A 23,155-nucleotide genomic window follows, 5' to 3' on the forward strand; every position below is an offset into this window, starting at 1 on the left:
AATGTTTAACAGCAGAGAAATGAAGGAAACAAAGCTTTGATTCAGGAGAATTCTGGTTGAATGATTTATTTATTTTTTAGCACTTTGAGTTGATTAATTGTTTCAGCTCTACTAGGGCTAGACATTGTAATAGATCATATTACCTTTTTTGATCCGCATGTTGGGGAATAACAGTCTGGATAGACCGGACAAACAGCTTCGACCAAGGAAGTTGTGAGAACTTTTAAATTAAAGTTAAATGAATGAATATACATATATACTGTATATGCACTCTTGATCAAATTCTAAGACCAGTTGAAAAATTGCCACTGTCTTAGTTCATCCAACCTCAGCAGTGATGACGCGTTGCCAGAGGCCTTACTTATGCAGCTCAACAATCCGACCACATTCACAGAAAGGTTTTTTGCCTTTGCCACAGCAGGTCATGACAATGTGAATACCTGATAGAAAATGACACTGAATCCACATTTTTGCCCAGATTTTGGTTTTTAAAGGCTGTGGTCTTAAACTTTTGATCAGCTGATGAACAGCCTATTTCATTTTAATTGTTGTTTTCAATAAATTACATTATTTATTATTAAATAAAAAAAACTCAGATTTTTTTTTTCTCTCTCCCATTTTTTCTTTTTGCATTTTGAAACTCTACTTAGAACCTTCTACAGATCCAACTGTGCGAAATGTACATTCATGCAGTTTTTCAGCTGGTCTTAAAATTTTGATCAGGAGTCCATATGGGTTCCATGTATTGTGATAAATTCAGAAATGTAACAGGGTGGAGCATTTTCATCTAAGTCAGGTCTTTGACTTCGATTAAAATTTTTCAAGTGAAGCATTATAGATAAACCCAACTTTTATTACTTGATCAGACATGTATTACAGTTTATTAATGGACAAACAGCTATTAGGATAACATTTCTGATAGGTTGTAACTTTAAGGTGTGAAAAACACAGTAATGTTCAAAAGAAGGTGATGACAGCTCAAGTTTATTATGGTTGGCACTGCTACAGTCTAACAATGGTCTCAGTGAAATTATAGTCTTTTATGGAAGGTGTCAAAATACACAGGAACAGGATGTATGATGGCTTCAAGGACATAAAGTAAAGTAAGCAAATAGAACAAGTAACTAGTTTCACCTGGATTAAATGCTGTTTAAATGGTAATGTTATTTAAATGTACGACTGGGGGAAGTTTAACTTTATAATATTTTTAGGTTTGTAGTCTTTGTTGAAGTTAAGTATGAATCACAGACTAGAAGCACTGAATGTATATATTCATAAAAAGGGGTATAGAATGTAATATGGCATATGCATATTAATGTTGATTATCTCTGTTTAACAATAAAACTTAAACTGACTAGTTTTAGAAAGAATATAACTTGTATAACAATGTATAACAAGTGTAAGGAAATATGGCAGGCAAATATGAAATGTAATAACCAAATGACAAAAAAATAAGTAAGGACATAAATAAATATATATATTTTTTAAAATTAATAAATACAAAGTACAAGGGGAATATGGCCAATTTATGTCATAGATGCACTTCAGTGAGGAAATTGTTATGTAATATATAACTTCTGTGCTTTTTACACAACAGTTAATGAGTTTAAGAAGTTTAACAGTCTTTGAGGGAAAAAAATCGTTTGTATTTTTTGATTGAATTGAGAGTATAGAACTCACATTCACTAATAGGCTGTTTGTACTGTTTTATAATAAATTCAGAGAGCTTTCATAACCAGTTTGTTACCTATTCATTTATTTATTTATTTATTTATTTATTCATTTTTATTGGCACAAAGCAAATTTACTTAACAAGAATGGGAAAAATATTACAGAAGAATAATATAGAAATACATTTGGAGACACGGTGGAATGGTTAAACACAACTATTACAACTATCTGAAACAAAATAAACAAAAAAAAATTAAGGCACTTGAAATGTAATGAAAGGATTGAAACAGAAAAATAAATAAATAAATAAATAAATAAATAAATAAATAAATAAATAAGTAAATCTGACTGGACAATAGAGCACAAAAGACTAAGGCAAGATAAAATTAAAACAGCAAGGACTTAGATAAACTAAAATAAAGTTTTCTGTTTTTTTTTTTTTTTTTTTTTTTTTGACATATTTACAATATACTGAAGAGATTTGTTATACTTAATAAAATCACATAAAAACAAGTTAAAGGAGGGGTTTGTGTTTTTCCACTTACAAGCATGAATGTAATATTTACCCAAAATAATAATAAGGTTAACAGTATCTCTGACATAAACTTCTAATGAATCCATAAAATAAATAATATCACATAAAGTAAAAGATGGAATATTTTAAATTTTTAAGGACAACCAACCGTGAATATCAGCCCAAAAGGAAATGCTGTGTGGACAATTAAATTATTTATAATAATTTATAATTTAATAATTAAATTAATTGTTACCTCTCTGCTCTTTGACTGACATGCCGTTTGTGGGAGTGTCGCACGCTGATGACGTCATCGCCCATGTTTTGAGTCGGACTTGGTGTGCTACGTTAGACTTCACACACTTAAAGGTGAGTAATTATAGTCTGTACATGATTTTGGTCTAAGCAAGAGAAGCAAAACCAATGCGACGTATTTCGACTACAAGCGTAACCGAAGCACCACTAATATCAGTGAAACTAAGTGACTTTAACCACTAATGCGACAGACGCTAGCAGTTAATGCATGTGTTTAGCGCGTGCACTGTATGACAGAAGAGTCAGTCATTTTAGTAAATACTCCAATATTTGTTCAACTAGAAACAACCTACTGCACAAGGTGTGGAGGTCGAAGAATTATCTGGTTAGTAGTGTTTGATCCTGTACTAAGTAGAACTCTTAATGATGATTATGAGTTACCTTCCAGACTGAAAAGTAAGGACATGTTACATGAAAGTTAGAATCTGTTATTAAATGACAGATACACAGCACTTCAGTAATTAATTTAAAACCCACGGGACATGAAAACTGTATGTTTGACTCCGCACATCTACATATTATGTTGCTGTAGTAACTGTATGCCTGTAATCCATTTATTATTATTATTTTTTTTAGTTATTTATTTTTTTTACATTGCTTAATTCAAATTTTCAGTATACAAAAGGCACAAAAATTGCACAGTTACATATTCATTGTCCATAAAGGCACAGACAGTGTGCAAACTCCAATTGAAGTGTACAAAAAAAAAAAAAAAAAGACATACATATGCTCTCAACAGTCAAATAAATAACGAGAAGACATAAATCAACATAAGAAAAATAAAGAAGTCCCAATAAAGTAAAAACAACATTAAGTCTCTTTCTCTTTAAACCACATATCGTGTAGTTTGACAGTTTTTATGCTCTTCATTGAATCTAAATATCTCAGTGCTTTGATGTATTCCTTAAATTCACAATTAAAACAAATAAAACAGGGGGTTACTTTGGACACTCTACTTTTGTGGATGTGAAATTTCCCAAACAAAATTAATAAATTAAGAAAAAATTCCATTTTGTCGTTATTGTGATCAAAATAAGTGATAGTGTTTTTACATTCTATCTTCACACTTATTTTAATTTTGCACAGAATAGAACTTTCTCATCGAGACCAGAACTCACTTGAATGTACACAGTAATAAAATAAATGTGTTATTTTTTTCTTATTCATTGTTTCCTGTAATCCAATTATTACTGCTGCTCCAGTATGAGGTTTCATCACTTTATTTATTCATTCTTTTGTTTATTCCAAGCATTTACACAATACATGTAAATTCAAAATTCCAAAATCATTCATTTACACTCAAAAAGGTGTGGGAAGAAGAAGGATTTATTTAATCCCAATCCCATTCTTATCATCAAATAACATACACTGTAAAAACAAACCTTTAGAATCTACTCAATAAAAGTGAGGTAACAATTTGCATTCATTTGGGTTGAGTAGATTTTACCCCATATTTTGAGTGAAATGTGATTAAATTTAACAGCTATAACACACTAAAAGAAATGAGGTAAAATCTACCTTTCATATCCCAATAGATTACACAACAAATTACTCATAAAAAGTGAGTAATATTAACTCTCAATTGTTAATAGGAATATATTCATCTACTTAATTTAGGGCAGGGAGGATCAATCTAAATATTGATAGTATCAATACTAAGGTGTGTGTGTATTGGTATCAGATTAATACCAAAATTCCCGGTATCGCCCACTCTTAATTTAATTGTTATTGTTAACAACTAATCAGTATAACTATTTAACCATTACTTATTAGAGGAAGGTTAGTTTTAGTTGAAAAGCTGCCAGTCACAGGACGTATTCATCATTCAACCCCAACCCTAAGAAACATGCAAAGAATGACAGATGAGGACTTCAGTCTGGTATTTTATTCTTACCCAGCCTTGTATGGAACACCATTACAGAGAATAATGAAACAAAGGAGACACTTAGCTCATGGTGCAAGAACATGCAACTCAACAGAAACATTCATTCAACAAAAAAAATAACTAATTAAAACAGTAAAACACAAAATAATTGGGCTATATATTTAAAAAAAAAAAAAAAAAAAAAGAAAACTTCTTATCACCTTAAAACACTGTTAAACACATAAAAACTGTCCCAACTAGTTTGTCCCAATGCATGCTGGGAAACTCCCCCCAGCTGCTCCTCCAGCACATCACATGTTATAGGGTAGGTATAGGTATTATGGGGTAGATTTTATTCTATTATTTTAAGTAGCAATTGTTACTGTTAACAAATAGGTAGAATTGAAGCAGTCCTAATAGATTTCACTGGCTAAATATTACAGCTGATTAAAATGTAACTGATTTCCATAGTTCGCATTTACCAACCCCCAAAACCCTTTTTTACAGTGTAATAACTGTTGTAGCCAATTTAGATTTGTGCTGCACGTGTATGGTTGTACGTATGTGTGAATGTGGGTGTGTATTTGTGGTGAGGCACTTGGTTGCTATGGTCACCTGCACACCTGTGGGCATAGGTAGCAATCATCCAGGCAGAGGTTATGGAAGGGAGACGCCGGTGATCAGCCAGTGGGATTTAAGCCACCCAGTTTTTCAACCGTGTGTGTGTGTGTGTGTGTGTGTGTGTGTGTGTGAGGCCGTCTGAATGGGTGTTGTAGTAGTATTTTTGTATACGAGCTCATTTTAAGTCATTCGGCACCCGGCCTTTTGTTGGTGTTTTTTAAGATTTGCAAGTAAATAAAGTGTTATACGCACATCTGTGGCGGACTTTGTTTTTACACACCATCACGAGTTGGAAATGTCTTCAAAATCCCTCAAGTGGCATTTTTTGTAGCTAGGTCGCCACTATAATAACGATTTAAATACTCACTCCTGTCCTTAGACTTCAAGCCAGAACAATGAACAAAATAAGCCTATATCAAATTATTTCATCATGTTATTATCGTCTGCTAGTTTTACATATATTTGTCTTTGAGTTACCACTTTGTTATCATCTACGGTTATGTTTTTTCTCTCTCTCATGATATAATGCAGGGTTTTTCAGCCTTGGGGTCACCTGGAATTCAAATGGGGTCACCTGAAATTGATAAAAAAAACAAACAAACAAACAAAAAAACAAAAAAACTTACTAATAAAACAAAATGAATGGTGATTTGAGAAAGACTATCACAATACATAAAAGATGGGACAAACTCTGAAGCTGAAACTGAAGCACTGTGGTTCTGTTTCAAATGTTCATTGTGGCTGGTTTAAGACACTGCAGCTCTTTCATAATTCATAGTTTGAGTTGTTGTTATTGTACATATCCTGTCCAAGGAAAATAAAGTTCTTACTTTGTGCAGTAATTTCAACCTGGGTTTTCTGCCTCCGTCCATAATAATATACATTTTATAGCCTAAATGTAATCTAAAATTAACGTTTATTTGCAACATAGTATAGCAAACTATTCCATGATTAAAAACAAATTAATTTCAGCAAAAAAATGTCTCTGTTTTGAATGTCAGGGGTCGCGAGAAATTTGTGAAGTTAAAATGGCGTTAGGAGCCAAAAAAGGTTGGGAACCACTGATATAATGCGTCTCATTGTAGTCTCACTGGCCTCACAGTATAATATTATTAAGCCAGTATTTATATTCATAGTAGTACAGCCATTGCCATGTGATTCTGAGGTAATTGAAGAAAAATTAAAAGCATTTTGTATGTTTCTAATACTCTTATAGGCAAATAAATTGTATTTATGCAAAAGTCAGTTTGTGTCATTTCTAAAACTTTTAGCCATGACTGCAGAATTGCTATGCGGTATTCATTCAGTTTTCACTTAGTGCCAAGATTCCAATGTTTTGCCTAGGTATTTGTACAACTATGGTGCTCGAGTGAGACAAGAAAACATTTTTTCAGTAGAAGAAATGAAATCTGAATTCCTGAACACTGACATGTAGGACCAGTTGCTGATCTATGAATAAAATAAATTGACTTTTAGTCAAAAACTCCACATTGAGTTTTTTTTTTTTTTGCTTCAAAATGATAGAGAAAACCCTGTGTTATCACTAACAGTAACATTTAAAGGAAAACAGAAGAGTGTTGGGGATGAATAAAAGCTTGACTGTGATTGAAACTTGAAGCCACACTGAAAAAAAATTATGCAAATATACATAAAACATCTCCCTTTTGTATATAAATAAAATAAGTAGTGAAACTGTACATGTACTGTATCAAAGGAAATGGTGAGGAAAAATGAAACAGGGTCTTATAAAGTCATCTCTCTTTAGAAATTAGAAATCAACTTGTACTTCCTTTGGGACAACAAATGGGAGAGAGAAGAGCTGAGATTCTCCATCAGGTTTATTTTAGTTGTACATGGTTTAATAACCATCAGTTTGCCCTGATTTATGAGCAGTTTCAAGAATCCTTTCAAGATTTGGACACTCTCTTAATTTACAAATTAATGTAAAATCAATATGGAGAGACTAAAAACTCACTCTGATGTTTGATGTCTGGCAAGTTTGTTTGTATTTATTTTAGATTATGTTATCTAGCTGGTCAAGGTTTTCCAACTGATGGACACAGATACGATAACAACAATACATGAAACAGTCTACAGGGTGAGTCAGAAAAAACGCTCTTTTCATTTAAACAAATTGTACCACTGAAATGGAAATGCTTATTTTTCTTTTGATCATACAGTCATATTGATGTGGTTATTGAGCATGTCTGGCGATTGAATCATTGATTTATGGCATAGCATAACAGAGGGAATGTCCATTGTTTATTGTGCACTGAAATATCTGCCAACACAGTTTATGCCACAGTGAATGAAATTGAAATTGTCAACCATTACAGCAAGACTCTTGATCATCTACAATTGGTCATATGTTTGAAAAGTTTTAATAATTTTTTTCTGTTATGACGTGTAACGCAGGTCACGTGTTATGATTAGACGCCACATATAGAACACCTGTGTAAGTTTCTGTCCTCAGTCTGATGAAGGGCCTTGGCCCGAAACGTCACGATTAAATGGTTTGGGAGCTCACTGGTTGTGCGGACCTTCCTTTATTTTTTCTCACGTTCTACTTTTTTGGGATCCGGCACACCTCTAATTTTGGATGTGCGTGTCGTTCACCTTTTTTCACCGAAATATCTGCCAACACAGTTTATGCCACCGTGAATGAAATTGAAATTGTCAACCATTACAGCATGTTTACTCGCCATCAAAATGTTTTGCCTCAACGAAGTCGTCTGGCGCGACCTTCAACCTGGCTACCATTCAGATTGATGCAAATCTGTGCTCGTTGTCGCATCTCTAACACAGCTCTTCTCGCCATTCGTGTTCGTCGTAGGGCTTGGATTTCAGCCGTGATGCGATTTCGGAGTTCCTGAAGAGTTTGTGGAACAGTCTGATACACACGGTTTTTAAGATACCCCCACAAGAAAAAATCAAGGGGGGTCAAGTCAACTGCCGGATGGTTTCTTGGACACTACCAGTTTCGCAGAATTTTGTCACCATGAAAGCTCTCTGCACATCCGTAAACTGTGGTCTTGCCATGATGAAAACTCCCTGGGCACTGTCATGTAGGCCTATGTCCTGAGTGTGAAAGCAAAGCCCCGACTCCTGTAATTGTTGTCAATTTCAAGTTTGTTCACTGTGGCATACATTGTGTTGGCAGGTATTTCAGTGCCCAATAAACAATGGACCTTCTCTCTCTTATGCAATGCAATAAATCTATGACTACATCACCAGACATGCTCAATAACCACATCAATATGACTGTATGGTCAAAAGAAAAATCAGTGTTTCCGTTTTAGCAGTACAGTTTCTTTAAATGGAAAGAGCGTTTTTTCTGACTCACCCTGTACACAGCCTGGCCAAGCACAGATCCACTCTAGTATTTGACTGGAGCCCATTAGCTTTGATTATATGATTATGTGGATTCGCTGTGGCATCATTTCAGTAAGCTTATATCAGTGATAGTCATTAGTAGGGATGTAAGAAAATATTGGTTCTGCAATATGTCACGATATTTCATTTCACAATACTGTATCGATTTTAAAAAGCACTGTATCGATATTTTTCATTCACGTTCATTTTTGTTTTTCTTTTCTGTTTATATTTAGTTTATTATTATTTATCACTCTTTTATTAAATAATGTCAGTTCCTTTCTTGGGATTGCACAAAAATAATGTTCTGATGTTGGTTATAAATTAATAGAATATGAACATTTGAGCAGGATTTTAAACTGTAATGTCTGTAAAACAGAATTTAAGTTTTAACAGAGGAACATTTTGTGATACAGCATTAGATCCTGTTGTGGTCAAATAAAAATGTGTTTAGTATTTGTGCAGATTTCTGGTGTAGTTCAATTCTTCCAGGAAAAAATCTTTTAAAAAAAGAAAGAAACAAAAAAATTGCCTTTTTAACAGTACCATGATATATTGTGATATATCGTATCGTGATCCTAGTATTGTGATTTGTATCGTATTGCCAGATTCTTGCCGATACACAGCCCTAGTCATTAGTAATGCCATATCATCTGCCTCTGTCTACGGTTGCATTCATTTTTACTCTAAGATCTTGCATTGATGATGAAGAGTCCGCTGTGTAAAGTCTTCATCACATCCCAAAGACTCTCAGTCGGGTTCAGGTCTGGACTGTGATGGCTGACTCGTGTGAAAATGATGTCGAATGCTCCCTGAACTGCTCTTTCACAATCGAAGCCTGATGAATCCTGGTATTGTCATCTTGGAACGTGTCTGTGTCTGGGAAGAAAGAACCCACTGACGTTCATTCTAGTCATTCAGTATTTTCAGGTTCAGCTGAGTCATTTTATGGACACGTAACATTTCTGAACCTAGACCTGATCAACTGAACCAACCTCAGATCAGAACACTGCCCCCACAGACTTGGACTGTAGGCACTAGGTGTTAGGGCTGTAAGAAAATATCGCTTCTGCAATATATCGCAATATTTTATTTTGCAATACTGCACTGATATCAAAAAGTTTGTCTGTGTGCAAGAAAACTCAAAAAGTTATGGATGGATTTGGATGAAAATTTCAGGAAATGTTGATACTGGCACAAGGAACAAATGATTCAATTTTAGGGGTGATCTGGGGGGGGGGCACTGATCTGCCTTGGCAGAGGTCTGCTCTCTCCAAGTGCTTCTAGTTTTATAGATCTATTTATTTTTAATAATACAAGTAGTTATGTTAAGCAACAAGGTTGTATAATTTTATCGTCGTAGAGAACAAAGTATTTGCCTGAAGCGACTATCGGTGAACTCAGTGATACTCTAATCTGAGCTGCTTGCCAAACTCAAGCAACAGTAAATATGTCCCTGCTGTCACACAATCTTATCTAATGTAGTTTCACTGCAATCAATTTTTGCATAGTGTTCAGTGACTCAGCTGTGCATATTAAAGAATTCACACTGACATGTGCTGACGGGTGATGGTTTGATCAGAATGTAAATTATGGGAATCAGTTTCTGTGGTCTTAACAGTCTCTAGATCTCAACCCAACTGAACACCTATAGAAGATTTTACACCGATGTGCAGCGTTTCCCCTTGAAATTTTTGTAGCAGTGGTGCTGTGTCGGTAACCTAGCAACACTAGGGGGGTCCAGAGGAAAATTTTGCAAAGTAACTAGGGATGCACCGATACCACTTTTTTCCAGACCGAGTACTTACATTTGAGTACCTGCCAATACCGAGTACCAATACTAGTCCTTAATAATCCCATTCCAGTTGTTAGTTCCTTTTGTAAATGTGCTTTATTGTCGTTGTCATTAGTCTGACTGGAACAAAGTGCTGCTACTGACATTTAATGTGTTGGAATGAGCATTTGTCAATTAATCCACCAGGGGGCGCCGCTCTGAATTAACCATACTGGACAAATACCACGAAGAAGAGGAAAGTTTAATGAGAAGAAGAAGAAGAAAGTCAGTAATAACAAACCTGTAGACGACAGAGGAACACTAATGTGATACTAATGTTGCAGCGTTTTCTCTGGTAAGGTTTAAAAGTTTAGCTTCAGCAGGAAGAGAAAAGACAAATGAGTGAGAAGTTTGGTTTTCACTTCCGCTGGCAGCGGTCTGCACCACAGAATACCCACTGGTATTCTGTGTCTGGGTACTCATCCTCCATCAGCTGGAAAACAGATGGAATGTACGCAGAGGACGGACAGAAGGCTGCGTCTGTATCTGTCTGTGTCTGAACGCTACTGTCAGTCAGCCTTACTGTGATCACCCTCATTTATTTGGTTCAGTCTCCACACTCTTCACACTCACACACATTATTCCTCCTCCTCGTACCTGCTGCACTGAACTGGGAATGGCACACGGACATAAGTGATATCGGTGCATTTGTATCGGATTACTTTTACAAATACGAATATGAGTACACACTGAGTATCAGAGCCGATACCCGATACTCGTATCGGGATTGGTGCATCCCTAAAAGTAATCCTTTAAATTGTGACTTCTGGAGAGTTTTGTGGACAGCAGTTGACAAATTGCAACTTACCAATCACCAGATTCAAGTTATCTTGACCTAGATGTCTCATTTAAGTACCAATTTTATAGATTTCCAGCACAAATTATAACAAAAAGACAGAGGAAAAAATAACGGTGTGTCAGTGGTAAAGATTTATTTAAGCCAGTTTAATGGCATAGACCACATCTTTCATTTGAACATATGAAAAAAAAGAAAAAAGGGAGATGTTGTATTGCTACTGTTTTGTCCGTCAACACTTACCATAGATGTAGTAGGACTGATGCATGATGGGATAGGTTGTAGGAGAAAAACCGCGTGTCTGCAATGTACGAGCGGCAGTAAAGATGACACAGAACTCTCAAAAGATGGTTTTTATTTAATGCAACACAGAACATTACAACTCGGTTTCTCGGCCATTTTCCACATTTGTGTTTTCTGGGTTTGTTTATTTTTTTGCTTCTAACCTGGATCCACCTGGTGACATCCACTCATGTCGTCACAGTTCATTTAGAAAAAACAAGTTGTACTTGGCGCCCATTGGGAACCACATTTTCGGTTCCTGAACGCTCTGACTTATAGTGTGAACACGTCGGTCAGTTCGAGATTAGGTGTGTGAACCAGCACCGGCACGGTTCTCTGTCACTCTGAAAACACCACTACAGTGTGTGTCTGGTTCTACAATGTTTCTTTTTCATTCTAAGTGGATTCCAGATCGTTCGCTTCAGTAGCATCGGCAGAAAGGGTAGGGAGGGAGGAGGTTGCATTATGACGCCTAAAGCAATAGCCAAGTTGGTTAACTAGCAGCTAACAACTTGTAATAAAAATTAGCACATCACGTTACTTCAAAGTCAGTGTTTTTTTTTGTTTTTTTGCAGTGGCACTGAGAATTCAGCAGCAGCAAATATATATAGGGTAACCCTGGATGAGTTAGAAAATGCATTCCATGACCAGCATCAAAAATCAAGAGGGGGAAGCCTTTTGGAGTAGCGGTGTTCATCCCTTCAGTTAAGTTCAGACTTGTAGAATCGATACCGAGGAACACTGAAGCTGTTCTGGAGGCTTGTTCTGGCTCAACACTAAGGCACTTTCTGTGGGGTTTTCCCCTTTGATTTGTCACTTGTCTGTTCACTGGATTTCCAAAGAAGCTACCAGAAGGAAACAGTCTTCTCTTGTATGAGCCAAGCATTTTTTAGTAAGTCAGGGTGATGAAGTAAAAAGTCGATTCCTTTCAGGGCAGACACACCGTAGAACACACTGGAAGCACAATGCAAACTTCTGCACAATAATAGCTCTTTGTTGATATTAAGAGATTGGCCTAGAGCAGTGGACCTCTGCTGGTCTGGCTTTGGGACCCACTATCACCCCCCAGTGACAAGCCATGGCCCAAACTGATAAAAGTTAAACTTCTTAAATTTATTTAATGAAAAGTTTGATGAAGGGTTTGTTTTGAACCTGAGATAATACAGAATAACACAGTATGAAAACAAAGAAGACAAGTTAAATGATAAGCCTAAGTGACCAGCAGGTGGTGATGCTAAAGAGGGAAATATTCCCTTTAACACTCAGTTAGGTACATTTTAACAAAAACTAAAAAGTGCATTCAGTCACTTATTCAAGAATTAAACACACCGAGGTTTTTGTCCAATGTTTGTAAAACCGTATCTGATGTAGTCGTCCTACCTGAGTTTTACCATGATTTGAAAAGAAACTTTTGGGTCTTTTTTTATGCTGTGAAATGTCTGGTGTTAATTAGTATTACAGTGGATTACTGCCACCTACTGTTGCGGAGTGCACAGGATTTGTCTCTTAACATTATTTTTTGTCCAAACAAAGGCCCACGACTCACTGAAAATGGGTTTGTGACCCACTTTTGGGTCATGAACCACTAGTTGAGAATCACTGGTCTGTACCACAAGCCCATTGATTGTAAATAAAGGAAAACCTAAATCATATGCATAGTTAATACATATAATCTACAAGGTCTTTCAAAATGACACATTTTTAGGTTGACTTTGCACCAAGTCTCTCTGGAGGCTGGTTTAGTGTTCTACTTAGCTAGTGCTAATAAGGGTGTTTATTAATTATGCAAGGATGACATTATTTTTTATTGAACACGGCTCCATATTTTAGTGTTTATTATGTACTTTAAACTTAGTTTATGTAGCTGAAGTCAGTAGACGTCAACATGACTGACTTAGTCGGTGTGGTCTGTATTTTCACAGTGGTTTCTTGGTGAGACATTTCCTCATCACTTTCCCCAGCGCCAGCTTCTTGTCCAAATATGGTTATGTTTCTTTTCAATAAAACAATATGATGATGGGCAAAACGGCAAACCTGAGGCTTCTCAACTGGAGTTCATAACCAGAAATAGGGCTGGGAGATGTCAAAGAGCTTAGTTTGTCTTATGATCTTCATTTGCAGGGTAACATACAGACTGTGTCATTAAAAATTAACCACTGTCACAACTTCTGTACTTGGCTAGCATTTGTTTTCTATTCTGTAAAATTGCAGTATTTTACAGAGTAAGTTTCATTAATCAATGGGTTTGTAACATTAACTTTGCTAGCGCAGGTTTCTAGGCTAGTGACTTTTTTTCAGGTTGTCTATGGTGATGCTTCAGTGTCTGCTTGTGATTAAGTGTTCGGGTTTAGTCAGTCAGTCTGATTTTATTTATATAGCGCCACATCACAACAAAAGGTATGTCACGACACTACATTTAGAGTTGGTCTAAACCAGACTCTTAAGCCAATTCACAGAAACCCAACAGAATCCAACAGGAGCAAACATTTGGTGACAATGGTGAGGATAAGCTTCCTTTTCATCGGCAGAAACCTGGAGTTGACCCCGACTCTGGAGGATGGACCACTGATGTGACCAGTTGGGGTTAAAGAGAGAGAGAGTGGGGGGGTGTGGGTGGGGGTGCTGTTACTAGTATAACTACCAATAGCTAGTACAAATACCTATAACTGCTATCACCACTAAATAAGAAATGCACAAGAAGAAATGATGTAAGACACTAACCGCAGAATGTCAGATGTTAGTCCATGTTAAGGACTTGTTTTGCTGCTGCTGAAGAAATAATGAATAATTCCCTTAAGTGCATTAGCTGCAGGTCTGATGTGATTTACACAGATGCTTTGGGGTTACACATAAGTGAAAATGCTTTTTCAATAATATAGTAATGTTGTAATGTTGAGTTGGAATGAGTTTCTAGTTAGATATGACAAAAAAAACAAACAAAAAAAAAAGATGCACAACCTAAATCTCCCGAGATTACAGAAAAAATACAGAAAAACATGGACAGTATTTTGGTTTTTATCTGTTATACATTTTAGAAGAGATGAGAAGATTGTGACTTATGCTGCGTTTCCACTACGTAGAACCGGCTCGGCTTAGCTCGGGTACCAGATCCTCTTCCTGGAGACCGTTTCCATTACAGGATACTACTGACTTTACAGTACCTGGTCGTCATAGCGATGCGGCGTGTTACTTCTGTGTCGTCTGCTCAGAGTTGCTGATAAACTCACTCGTTGCATGTTGTCTCATCAAGCTCATGCTGAATTTTTACGTCGGCCACCAAAGACTGAACCTCCTGGACCGACCATGGTGTAGTTTTGTGGGCTGTCATCATGTGGATTAACCTACCGCTGTATTTACTGTAAACTTCCGCATCTGTTTTTTGTAAAATGTCGGGTCACAGAGACGACTCTCTGACCAATCAGTGGTCTGCAGTGTTTACACCTCACCTTTTAGTATCTGGTCCCCAGTCCTGGAACCTCGCTGGAGGTGATACCAAAAAGCTAGTATCAGGTACATGATTCCAGGTCCTTTTTCGTAATGGAAACGCAAAAAGGCCGAGTTTAGTCGAGTCAAGCCGGTACCATGTAGTGAAAATATGATATTAGATCATGGATCATGATTCTACCTGGTTTCATGCACTTTTTAGGTAAAGTCTATGGTTTACATGTACTAATATTCCAGAAATGAAAAAATAAGTGTGACCTTGCGTTTTCCAGTATGTTTAACCCTCTGGTGTCCCGTCCACCAAGGCCCTTACCAAGCACCAAGTGTGCCTTTTTGGCACATTTGTGGAATAATGTCAAAAAAATGTTCATACAGTTTGTTTTTAATTCTTTACACTTTTTTCTATTTCATCAACTTGAGCCGTAAATAAAAATACCAAATACTCAATAATTGTTACATTTTTAACCCTTTAAATGTTTGTTATGGAAACAAACCATTTTTTGGATGCAAAAAACACAAAAAAATTGTTTTCAATATACTACATAAAAAGTGGATCACATATTATTTGATTTTTTCATCCTGGCATATGTCAGTGATTAACTCCAACACTGGTTAATTTGTATTATTATTTTTGGCGCTAGGTCAAATGTTCAAAAATCCTAGCATCTGTCACCAAGTGTGCGTAAAATGCACACCTATAAATCAAACTATGAAATATTATATATTGATTTATTTTTCTGCTCTAATTTGATTTTATTTTTGTAAATCCAGCTCAGTCCTAATCATACAGATCAAATGGAAGCAATAGTGTTTTTTATGCACACTTGGCAGACAGATGCTTGTCTGGTCATTTTCTTTTGTTTACAATGTGCACATTTGAGTTGGTGGACAGAATTTTAAAGATCATGCAAAAATGAACAATTTCTGAATTCTAACCTTATTTAAATTGTGAAAAATAGTATGAAGTTTTTTAACATGAAGTGCAAAGTGTGCCTAAAAGGCACACCTGTATACCGGAGGGTTAAACAGCAGGTTCAGTATTTCTGTTCAGGCCAAACCAGAGGGTGTATTTATGTCTCCAATCAGTCCTCAGCCATTCCATCCTGTGCCTTTTCCTGCTGCTTGTTATTTAAGTTGGAATAATCAATAAGACTAATATGGACGGTGCAGTTTCATCATGTCATGTTATTGCCCCCACAGCAGATGTCATCCTTGTGTGGTACCAGCAACAGTTTCCAGGATGCAGGTCAAGAGTCCACAGAGAAACAGGCGAGTATAACAAGACAGTAACTAGCATTTGTCAGTGTTGTTCTGTAAATGCACTTGACAAATGCTAGAGTGAGACACATCAAAGTGTGTTTTATGGACTTTTATGACTCATTTTACTTTGGGAACCGTAATCTCCTATCATGCACTCATTAAAATGAATAATGTTTCAATTATACTGACTCACTTGCAGCCCAAAGGAGAAATAGCCATGGCGTGAAAGTGAAGCCAATGCAGAAGAATCTAAGTAATTGACTTTCATTCAAAAAATGTCAGCCTCTCTGTTGTAATATTATTAAGGCATTTCTTCCATGTGGCAATCAGGTCTTACTTTATTTGGATCCTCTAATAAAGTACTAGTCCGTTTTTTTTGGGGCGGGGGGGGGGGTTTCATTACTGCTCTGTTAATAAGATTGTAAGGCTAATAGAATGCTTTTACATGTACCGTGTTATCTCTGACAGACGGATTACTCACCAGCTGAGTCAAAATATTTTGACACAGATCAACTGCAATTATGGTTAAATTACACACAACATCCAGTTATGTCACTCAAATATTTAATGCAGTTTACCTTTATTTAAAACCCAGACTGTGATCGTAACTTAGTTGCATTAGCTAATGTTTGTATTAATATAGTTTTTACATTGTTAGCTAGCTTCCTAATTAGGCCAGAAAAGGCTAATCAGTGAGTTTATGTCATATTCTCAGTTGAGCAAATAATTGAAATTACTTGGCGCTTCTCCTCATTAACTGTGTGGACAGTGTTTTCTATAAGTTAGTGTTAATGTTAGGTCGACAACTTTCATCTACAGAAGTCATTTTAGGGCCAGAAATGACCATATTTGGATAAAAGGGTCAGGCTAAAGGTAAAAGCTAGCTTACCAGTAAGCATTTGCTTATCTGGTCTGGTTTCAGCTGGTTCTATATGTGAAGTGTCATGAGATAACTTTTGCTGTCATTTGGCGCTATATAAGTAAAATATGATTGATCGATTAATTGATTGATTTGCATACTAAAGTCATTTTACAGTCTTCATAGTTCAAGTTATTAACCACAAATGCAATCGAGGTGTGTGTCAGGAACAGAAGTATACTTTATTCAGTAAACAGAATCTTCAAACATGCAGATCAATCACAGCCAGGCACAATTAATATCATCACCCTAAAGCAGTGTTTCTCAAAAGGTGGAGCGGACTCCCCCGGGGGGGCGCGAAGGCTTGCCAGGGGGGGCATGGGATCATTCCTAGGTGTTTATTTTTTCTTCAGGTTCGAACATGTAGCAGGTGGAACTAATGTTTTAGCGTTGGAGCACCCTGGACTCATTTTAGGGACGTACAACAAATAAATGTACTGCCATGGTGATCTGTGACTGGACTAGACAAAGAGTTTAGGTTTGGAGAGTGGACAAGGACTGGACTGGAAAAGAAAAATGTGCAATGTTTCTGCTTTTGCACAGTTTGTACAGTTTGCACTTTGATGTTCTCAGATGTGCAGTGTAAACGGGCTCATTGCAGCCATTGATATTGTTAAAATGTTCATCTTTGTTACCAAAATGTGTTTGTTGTTCTAAAAAAAAAAAGTACCTTATTGTCATAGTTGTAAGATAATTACACATTTCCTATTTTTATTTTGAAAAATAATGTCTCAGGGAGCAGTCATGTTGAGTTCATTTGTATTGTTCAGTCAAAAATCTATGTTATTTTTAATTTGCACAACAAATTATTCAAGGAAAAGCACAAAGTATTCTTACAATATTGATGTTTCTTTCAATAAAAGTAATAATTGCACCACAGGCACAGTGTTGTTGGGGCTGGGGGGGGGGCTTAGAGATTTTTCGTGCTCCAAAGGGGGGCCCGACAGAAAAAGATTGAGAACCACTGGTCTAAAGTCTTCTTAATGCAGCAGTCATTTAGAGATGGACAAATAGTACAACTATCTGAAGGTCAAAATAGGAGCAAATAAATAAGACTAAACTAACTCCCATCTAAATATGTGTGTAGTACTTTTATAGCAGGGGTATTAAACCTACGGCCCGTGGGCCAAAAGTGGCCCACCAAAGGTCTGTGGGATGAATGTATGAAATGCAAAAATTACAGTGAAGACAATAACAATCAAGGGTGTCGATTCGATCTTAAGCGGATCGGACCAGTAAAATAATAACACAACCTATAAATAATGACAACTCCAAATTTTTCTCTTTGTTTTCGAGTGAAAAACGTAAAATTACATGAAAATGTTTACACTTACAAATTATCCTTTCACAAAAAAAGGAATAACATGACCAACCATGTGCGACCTGATTTGATTTGATTTATTTCGAACATGCAAAGAAACAAAATAAAACAAAACAAAGCAACTTAAGACAAAACCAAATAACATGTAAATGGACAGAATCTATCTTCAAGCACATACAAGTCTGAATATTGCATGGTCAAAAAAGAGTAGGAAGGAGTGTAAACTTATTTAATCCTACCCCTCAGTGCTTTTACACCTTTATCATTAACTTAATACAAGACTCAAACAATACTATTTTCCTAATTTTAGCATCTGGAATAAGAACCTGGAATATCTTAAGAAAAAAAAAAAGCTGTTTTAACAATATTCTGCCTGTTAGTAAATGTTTTGTACCTTTGTAGATCCATTATAAATAAGTTGTAATATATATGTGTAAACTAGTGCTGCCACTAACGATTAATCTTTCGACTCATTTTTCGATTAGTCGACTAATTTAAACTACTAATTAAAAAAAAAAGTACTTGTTATTTTGTTGTGTCTCTTTTATTTTGAATACAACTCGAGGGCCAAAACATAAAATGTCACCTGTACCATAATAAATGTAAACAATATAAATAACTTAAATATTACCAAACAAAAAAATTACAAAGTGGGATGTTTTCCAGTAAGAGCGGGGGACCAGGGGAGGGGGGAGGGGGGAGGATGAACGGGTGCACACCGATCCGCAGACCGATAAGATAGATAAGCTGAGGTATAATATTAGTGTTCATGCTATTCACATTGTTTTAAATGGTACTTGTAAACATTTTCATAATGTAATTTTACTTGTAATTTTAGTTGTCATTCTTTATAGGTTATTATGTTATTATTTTACTGGTCTAGCTCTCTTGAGATCGTTTTGGGCTGTATGTGGCCCCTGAATTAAAATGAGTGTGACTCTTCTGTTTTAAAGGGAAGTTCAGTGTAAGTCTATGGGAGCTAAGGATGGAACCATATGAAAATTTCATATCATAGTTATTGTGACCAAAATTATCATGGTTACCATTATTATTGCGATATGGTTGAAACTGTGCTCAAAATGTTCAAAAAGTACTAACACATACTGAAATAATTTAACCCAATTGTATTTAAATAAATAAATAAATAAATAAATAAACTAATTGACACAATGTCCTTTCTGTTGCAGAAACATTCAAATATTAACCCTTAGTGGTCTGAGTCTATTTTGTCCATTTTTCAGTCCTTTTGATTTTGCCTTTATATACTATATAAACAAATGTTTACTATACCCATGTTTGGGATCTGTTTTTTCAGCACAATTTCATCTAAATCATCTGTCTATTATTTTTTTCACTTTAACCTACTATAAAAACACAAAAGGACAGAAAAGACACAAAAAATATAAAATCTGATTTGAAAAATGTATATACTTTATTGCATAAATAACACAAAGATGTTTAACGAACCTTTTCAAAGACTTTAAAAGTGAATATTGGTTCCAAATATTAGATATAGGAAATTAAAATTGTAATAGACTAAAACTACACTCAAATATTTGACATAAAAGCAGATCTTTACAGAGGCGTTTTTCCCCTAAACGTGTGGTAATCAAACACGGTTATCATGATAATTAGAATTTAAACGGTAATTCTAACTGTCTGCAATTTTACCGTGGTTTATCTTTATACCGGTAATCGTTACATCCCTAATGGGAGCCAATTAATTCTGGAACCTAGTGGCTGCCAGTGGTATTACACGTAAACATACAGTACATCCACCTTCACCCTTGGTTTTATTCCACACTCTTCTGACTCAAACAAAACCAAACTAGTGATGCTCAAAATACCAAAATGAAGTCCACAAAGTGTGTAACTTCACCATGGCTACATCCACTTTGTTTTGTCTTTAAAAATGAGAAGACAGCTGCACTAATGTAAGATTCCTCATTTATACGAGTGCAGGCTGTTATATGTGCCGGTTTGCTGTCGTTAAATGAAGTGTGTGTTGATTTTATGCAGCTCCCTCTGTTTCTAAAGCTGCTGGAGTCGATAGTTTTATGCAAACAATGTGAACATTGTGTGTTTGGTTTGGACTACTTTCAGCTGTGGGTTTATACTTGTTTACTGCTCAGGTAAGTACTTGCACTCGCAGGAAAGTGTCTGTGGTTTAGGACTTAAAATACACGACAGTCAGTGTTGTAACCATGGAGCGTGTGTGCTGTTGCAGGTTACAGAAAATCAAGGAGGAATAAACTATAGTCAGGTTTTATAGAAAAACCCTGAAGCTACAGGAGCTACTGAAGCGTTCTTTATTTAGGATGTGATTTTGTGTGTAGACCAGTGTTTTTCAACCTTGGGTTCAGGATCCCATGTGGGGTCGCCTGGAATTCAAATGGGGTCGCCTGAAATTTTTAGTAATTGATTAAAAAAACCCTTCCTAATAAAAAAATATATGCTGAGCTGCGAGAGACAATCACAATACATAAAAGACATGACAAACTCCAAAGCTGAAACTGAAGCACTGTGGTTCTGTTTATCTGTCAGATGGTCATTGTGGTCAGTTTCAGATGCTGCAGCTCTTTCATAATTCATAGTTTGAGTTTTTTAAGTATTCATTGTCAGCCTTGTAAATATAAGCTGGACTGACTGTACATATCCTGACGGGGGAAAGTAATAAATAAAATAATAGTCATAATAATAATAAGAAGAAGAAGAAGAAGCAGAAGAAGAAGAATTCTCATTTTGTGCAGTAATCTCAACCTGCCTTTTCTGCCTCTGTCAATAATAATATACATTATATAGACTAAATGTCCCCTAAAATTAACCTTTATTTGCAACATAGTATAGCAAACTATTACATGATCAAAAACAAATTAATTTTAGCAAAAAAATGTCTCAGTTTTGCATGTCTGGGGTCACCAGAAATTTGTGATATTAAAATGGTCTTTTGTATTTTTATTTGTGTCGTTTTTGGTCTTTAAAAGTATTATTGGCAGATTTTTATTACTATCCTCGATGCACTTTCAATACATTTTTCTTTTATATACCAGGAATTCCGTCCTTCTGTCCATTTGAGATTGTTGTCCAACTGATTTGTCAAAGACTCAGTTCTTTTCAAATTCAACATGCATGTTCTCCACCACTATGGGAGGTGCAGTGCATAGTTGAAGTGGATGGATTTCAGTTTTTGGATTTTTTAGATTTGGACAGAATAATGTTTGTCTTGGTTGGACTGAACTACCCAAAAAGGACAGTAATGTAGTTTACATTACATTACATTACATTTACAATTATTTTTTATCTAAATTACAAAAATTTCTGCTCACTTTTTCACTTTTTTTGGTAATTTAATTTTTTTTTTTTTTTTAATCATTGTGACAAAATCAGCTGTGACACCACGCCATTTTGTTGATCACATGTGCACTTAAAATGATCATTTGGACCCCAGTAGATGCACATGCATTATGTAAACAGTGATTATACTGAACAGTTCACATCAATTGCCAATGAAACACCAACATTAAACACTCATCGTTAAACCACTTCGGCCTGAGTGGTCCTGGTACCTGACTGAGACGCATTTATTAATAAAACATGAAGTCCACTATTTTGAAAAAGGATGGGAAATTAGAGTTTCAAAATATGCAACAAGTTCATTATAAAAGTATTTTGAGTACCGATGATCTGAATTATCATAAAATTGGAACAAACACATTTAAGGTACAGATTTTCGTTCATTCCACAACATAAATAAAACAGATGGTCTCAACTGTCTCACCTGAACAAACTGGATGAACAACACAAACTCTAAAAACCTAAAGGAAAATGATCAATACAGCCACAAAGTCCAAAATTATACATTTTAGTAGTTGTGTTTCATCCAAAACTCATAATTGCTTGAAATGAGAAGCTTATCATCTTCTATTCCAACCTGAGGAAAGACTTTCCCTTTCATTCATTACTTACAAGGAGAGTGATTTTATGAAATGAGGATGATGATGATGATGATGAAAACCTAAATGAGTAACACATGGAATTTGCCACCCCCTGCTGGTTACATCCAACTAGCTACACAGATGAACTTTTTTTTTAGTTCAGTTTAATTTAGTTTATCTAACCCAGACATCTATCGGTAAAGGATGACTTAGGATAGCAGTCAAGGATAGCAAGAGCTTTTAGAGTTTGATCGGTTGTCAGGAAGTAAAAACAAAAAAAAAAAAAAATCCAACAGCTGTTTGGAACACTTGGTTCTCCACACCTCTCCAAATAGCTAAAATATCCACCTATGGCTGTGACTAAACTGGGTGTAACATTGTAGTGCGTGTTTTCTGTTAGGGTTAGGCTGTATTTCTGTTGTATCAGAATTAATGCAGTCAGTAAACACGGATCTTACTGAACCGGTTCAGTAACATGTGTCATGTGTGTTTACTGAGTCATTAACTCTTGCCCCACCAGCCTTTTTGGTCATATTCACTAATCTTTGAAGGCTCACTGAAAATGTTGTGTTAGGAGTATGTGAACACTAAATACGTCAAAAGAAAGAACAGAACTTCAACTTTTAAACACAAAAAACTATTTTGTTCTATCTTTATTTGTTTGTGAGATATGAACATTTGAATATTGGTCATTTTCAGGAAAAAACTGAATTTTGAGCAAAAAACTGAGAAAATTGTGGGGTTTTTTTGTTTTTTTTTTTTCAAAAGATATTGATTTTCAAGATAAAACTGATTTCCTATTTACATTTTTGACTCTTTCTTGTTTACAAACAGTAACACTGTATTCAAAATCCCAAAATAAAATAATAATAACAACAATAATAATAACAAACAGCTGTAAGATATCCCATCATTCCACAAAATCTGAGGGGAATCCACACCAGACTGTACACCAAACATCTAACAGATGAACACTAGCTGTCCTTTGTCTTGTCCCACCTCTGTGT

General features: G+C 35.6%; 1 protein-coding gene across 3 annotated transcripts in view; it reads left to right on the forward strand.

The window, feature by feature from the left end:
- Window positions 1–2,420: 2,420 nt before the first annotated feature.
- apip (APAF1 interacting protein) overlaps window positions 2,421–23,155 on the forward strand; it is a 37,168-nt gene continuing 16,433 nt past the window's right edge. The window contains exons 1-2 of one of the 3 annotated variants that reach the window (XM_030131072.1): window positions 2,421–2,554; window positions 15,917–15,982. In XM_030131072.1, the coding sequence (XP_029986932.1) occupies window positions 2,462–2,554; window positions 15,917–15,982 (159 nt within the window). In that variant the 5' untranslated portion in view covers window positions 2,421–2,461. Of the gene's footprint in view, window positions 2,555–13,660; window positions 13,667–15,913; window positions 15,983–23,155 lie in introns of those variants that run through there. The other 2 variants (XM_030131071.1, XM_030131073.1) reach the window with 2 other exon arrangements.

This window comes from Sphaeramia orbicularis, chromosome 3, assembly GCF_902148855.1.
Source record: "Sphaeramia orbicularis chromosome 3, fSphaOr1.1, whole genome shotgun sequence".
Lineage (NCBI taxonomy): Eukaryota > Metazoa > Chordata > Actinopteri > Kurtiformes > Apogonidae > Sphaeramia > Sphaeramia orbicularis.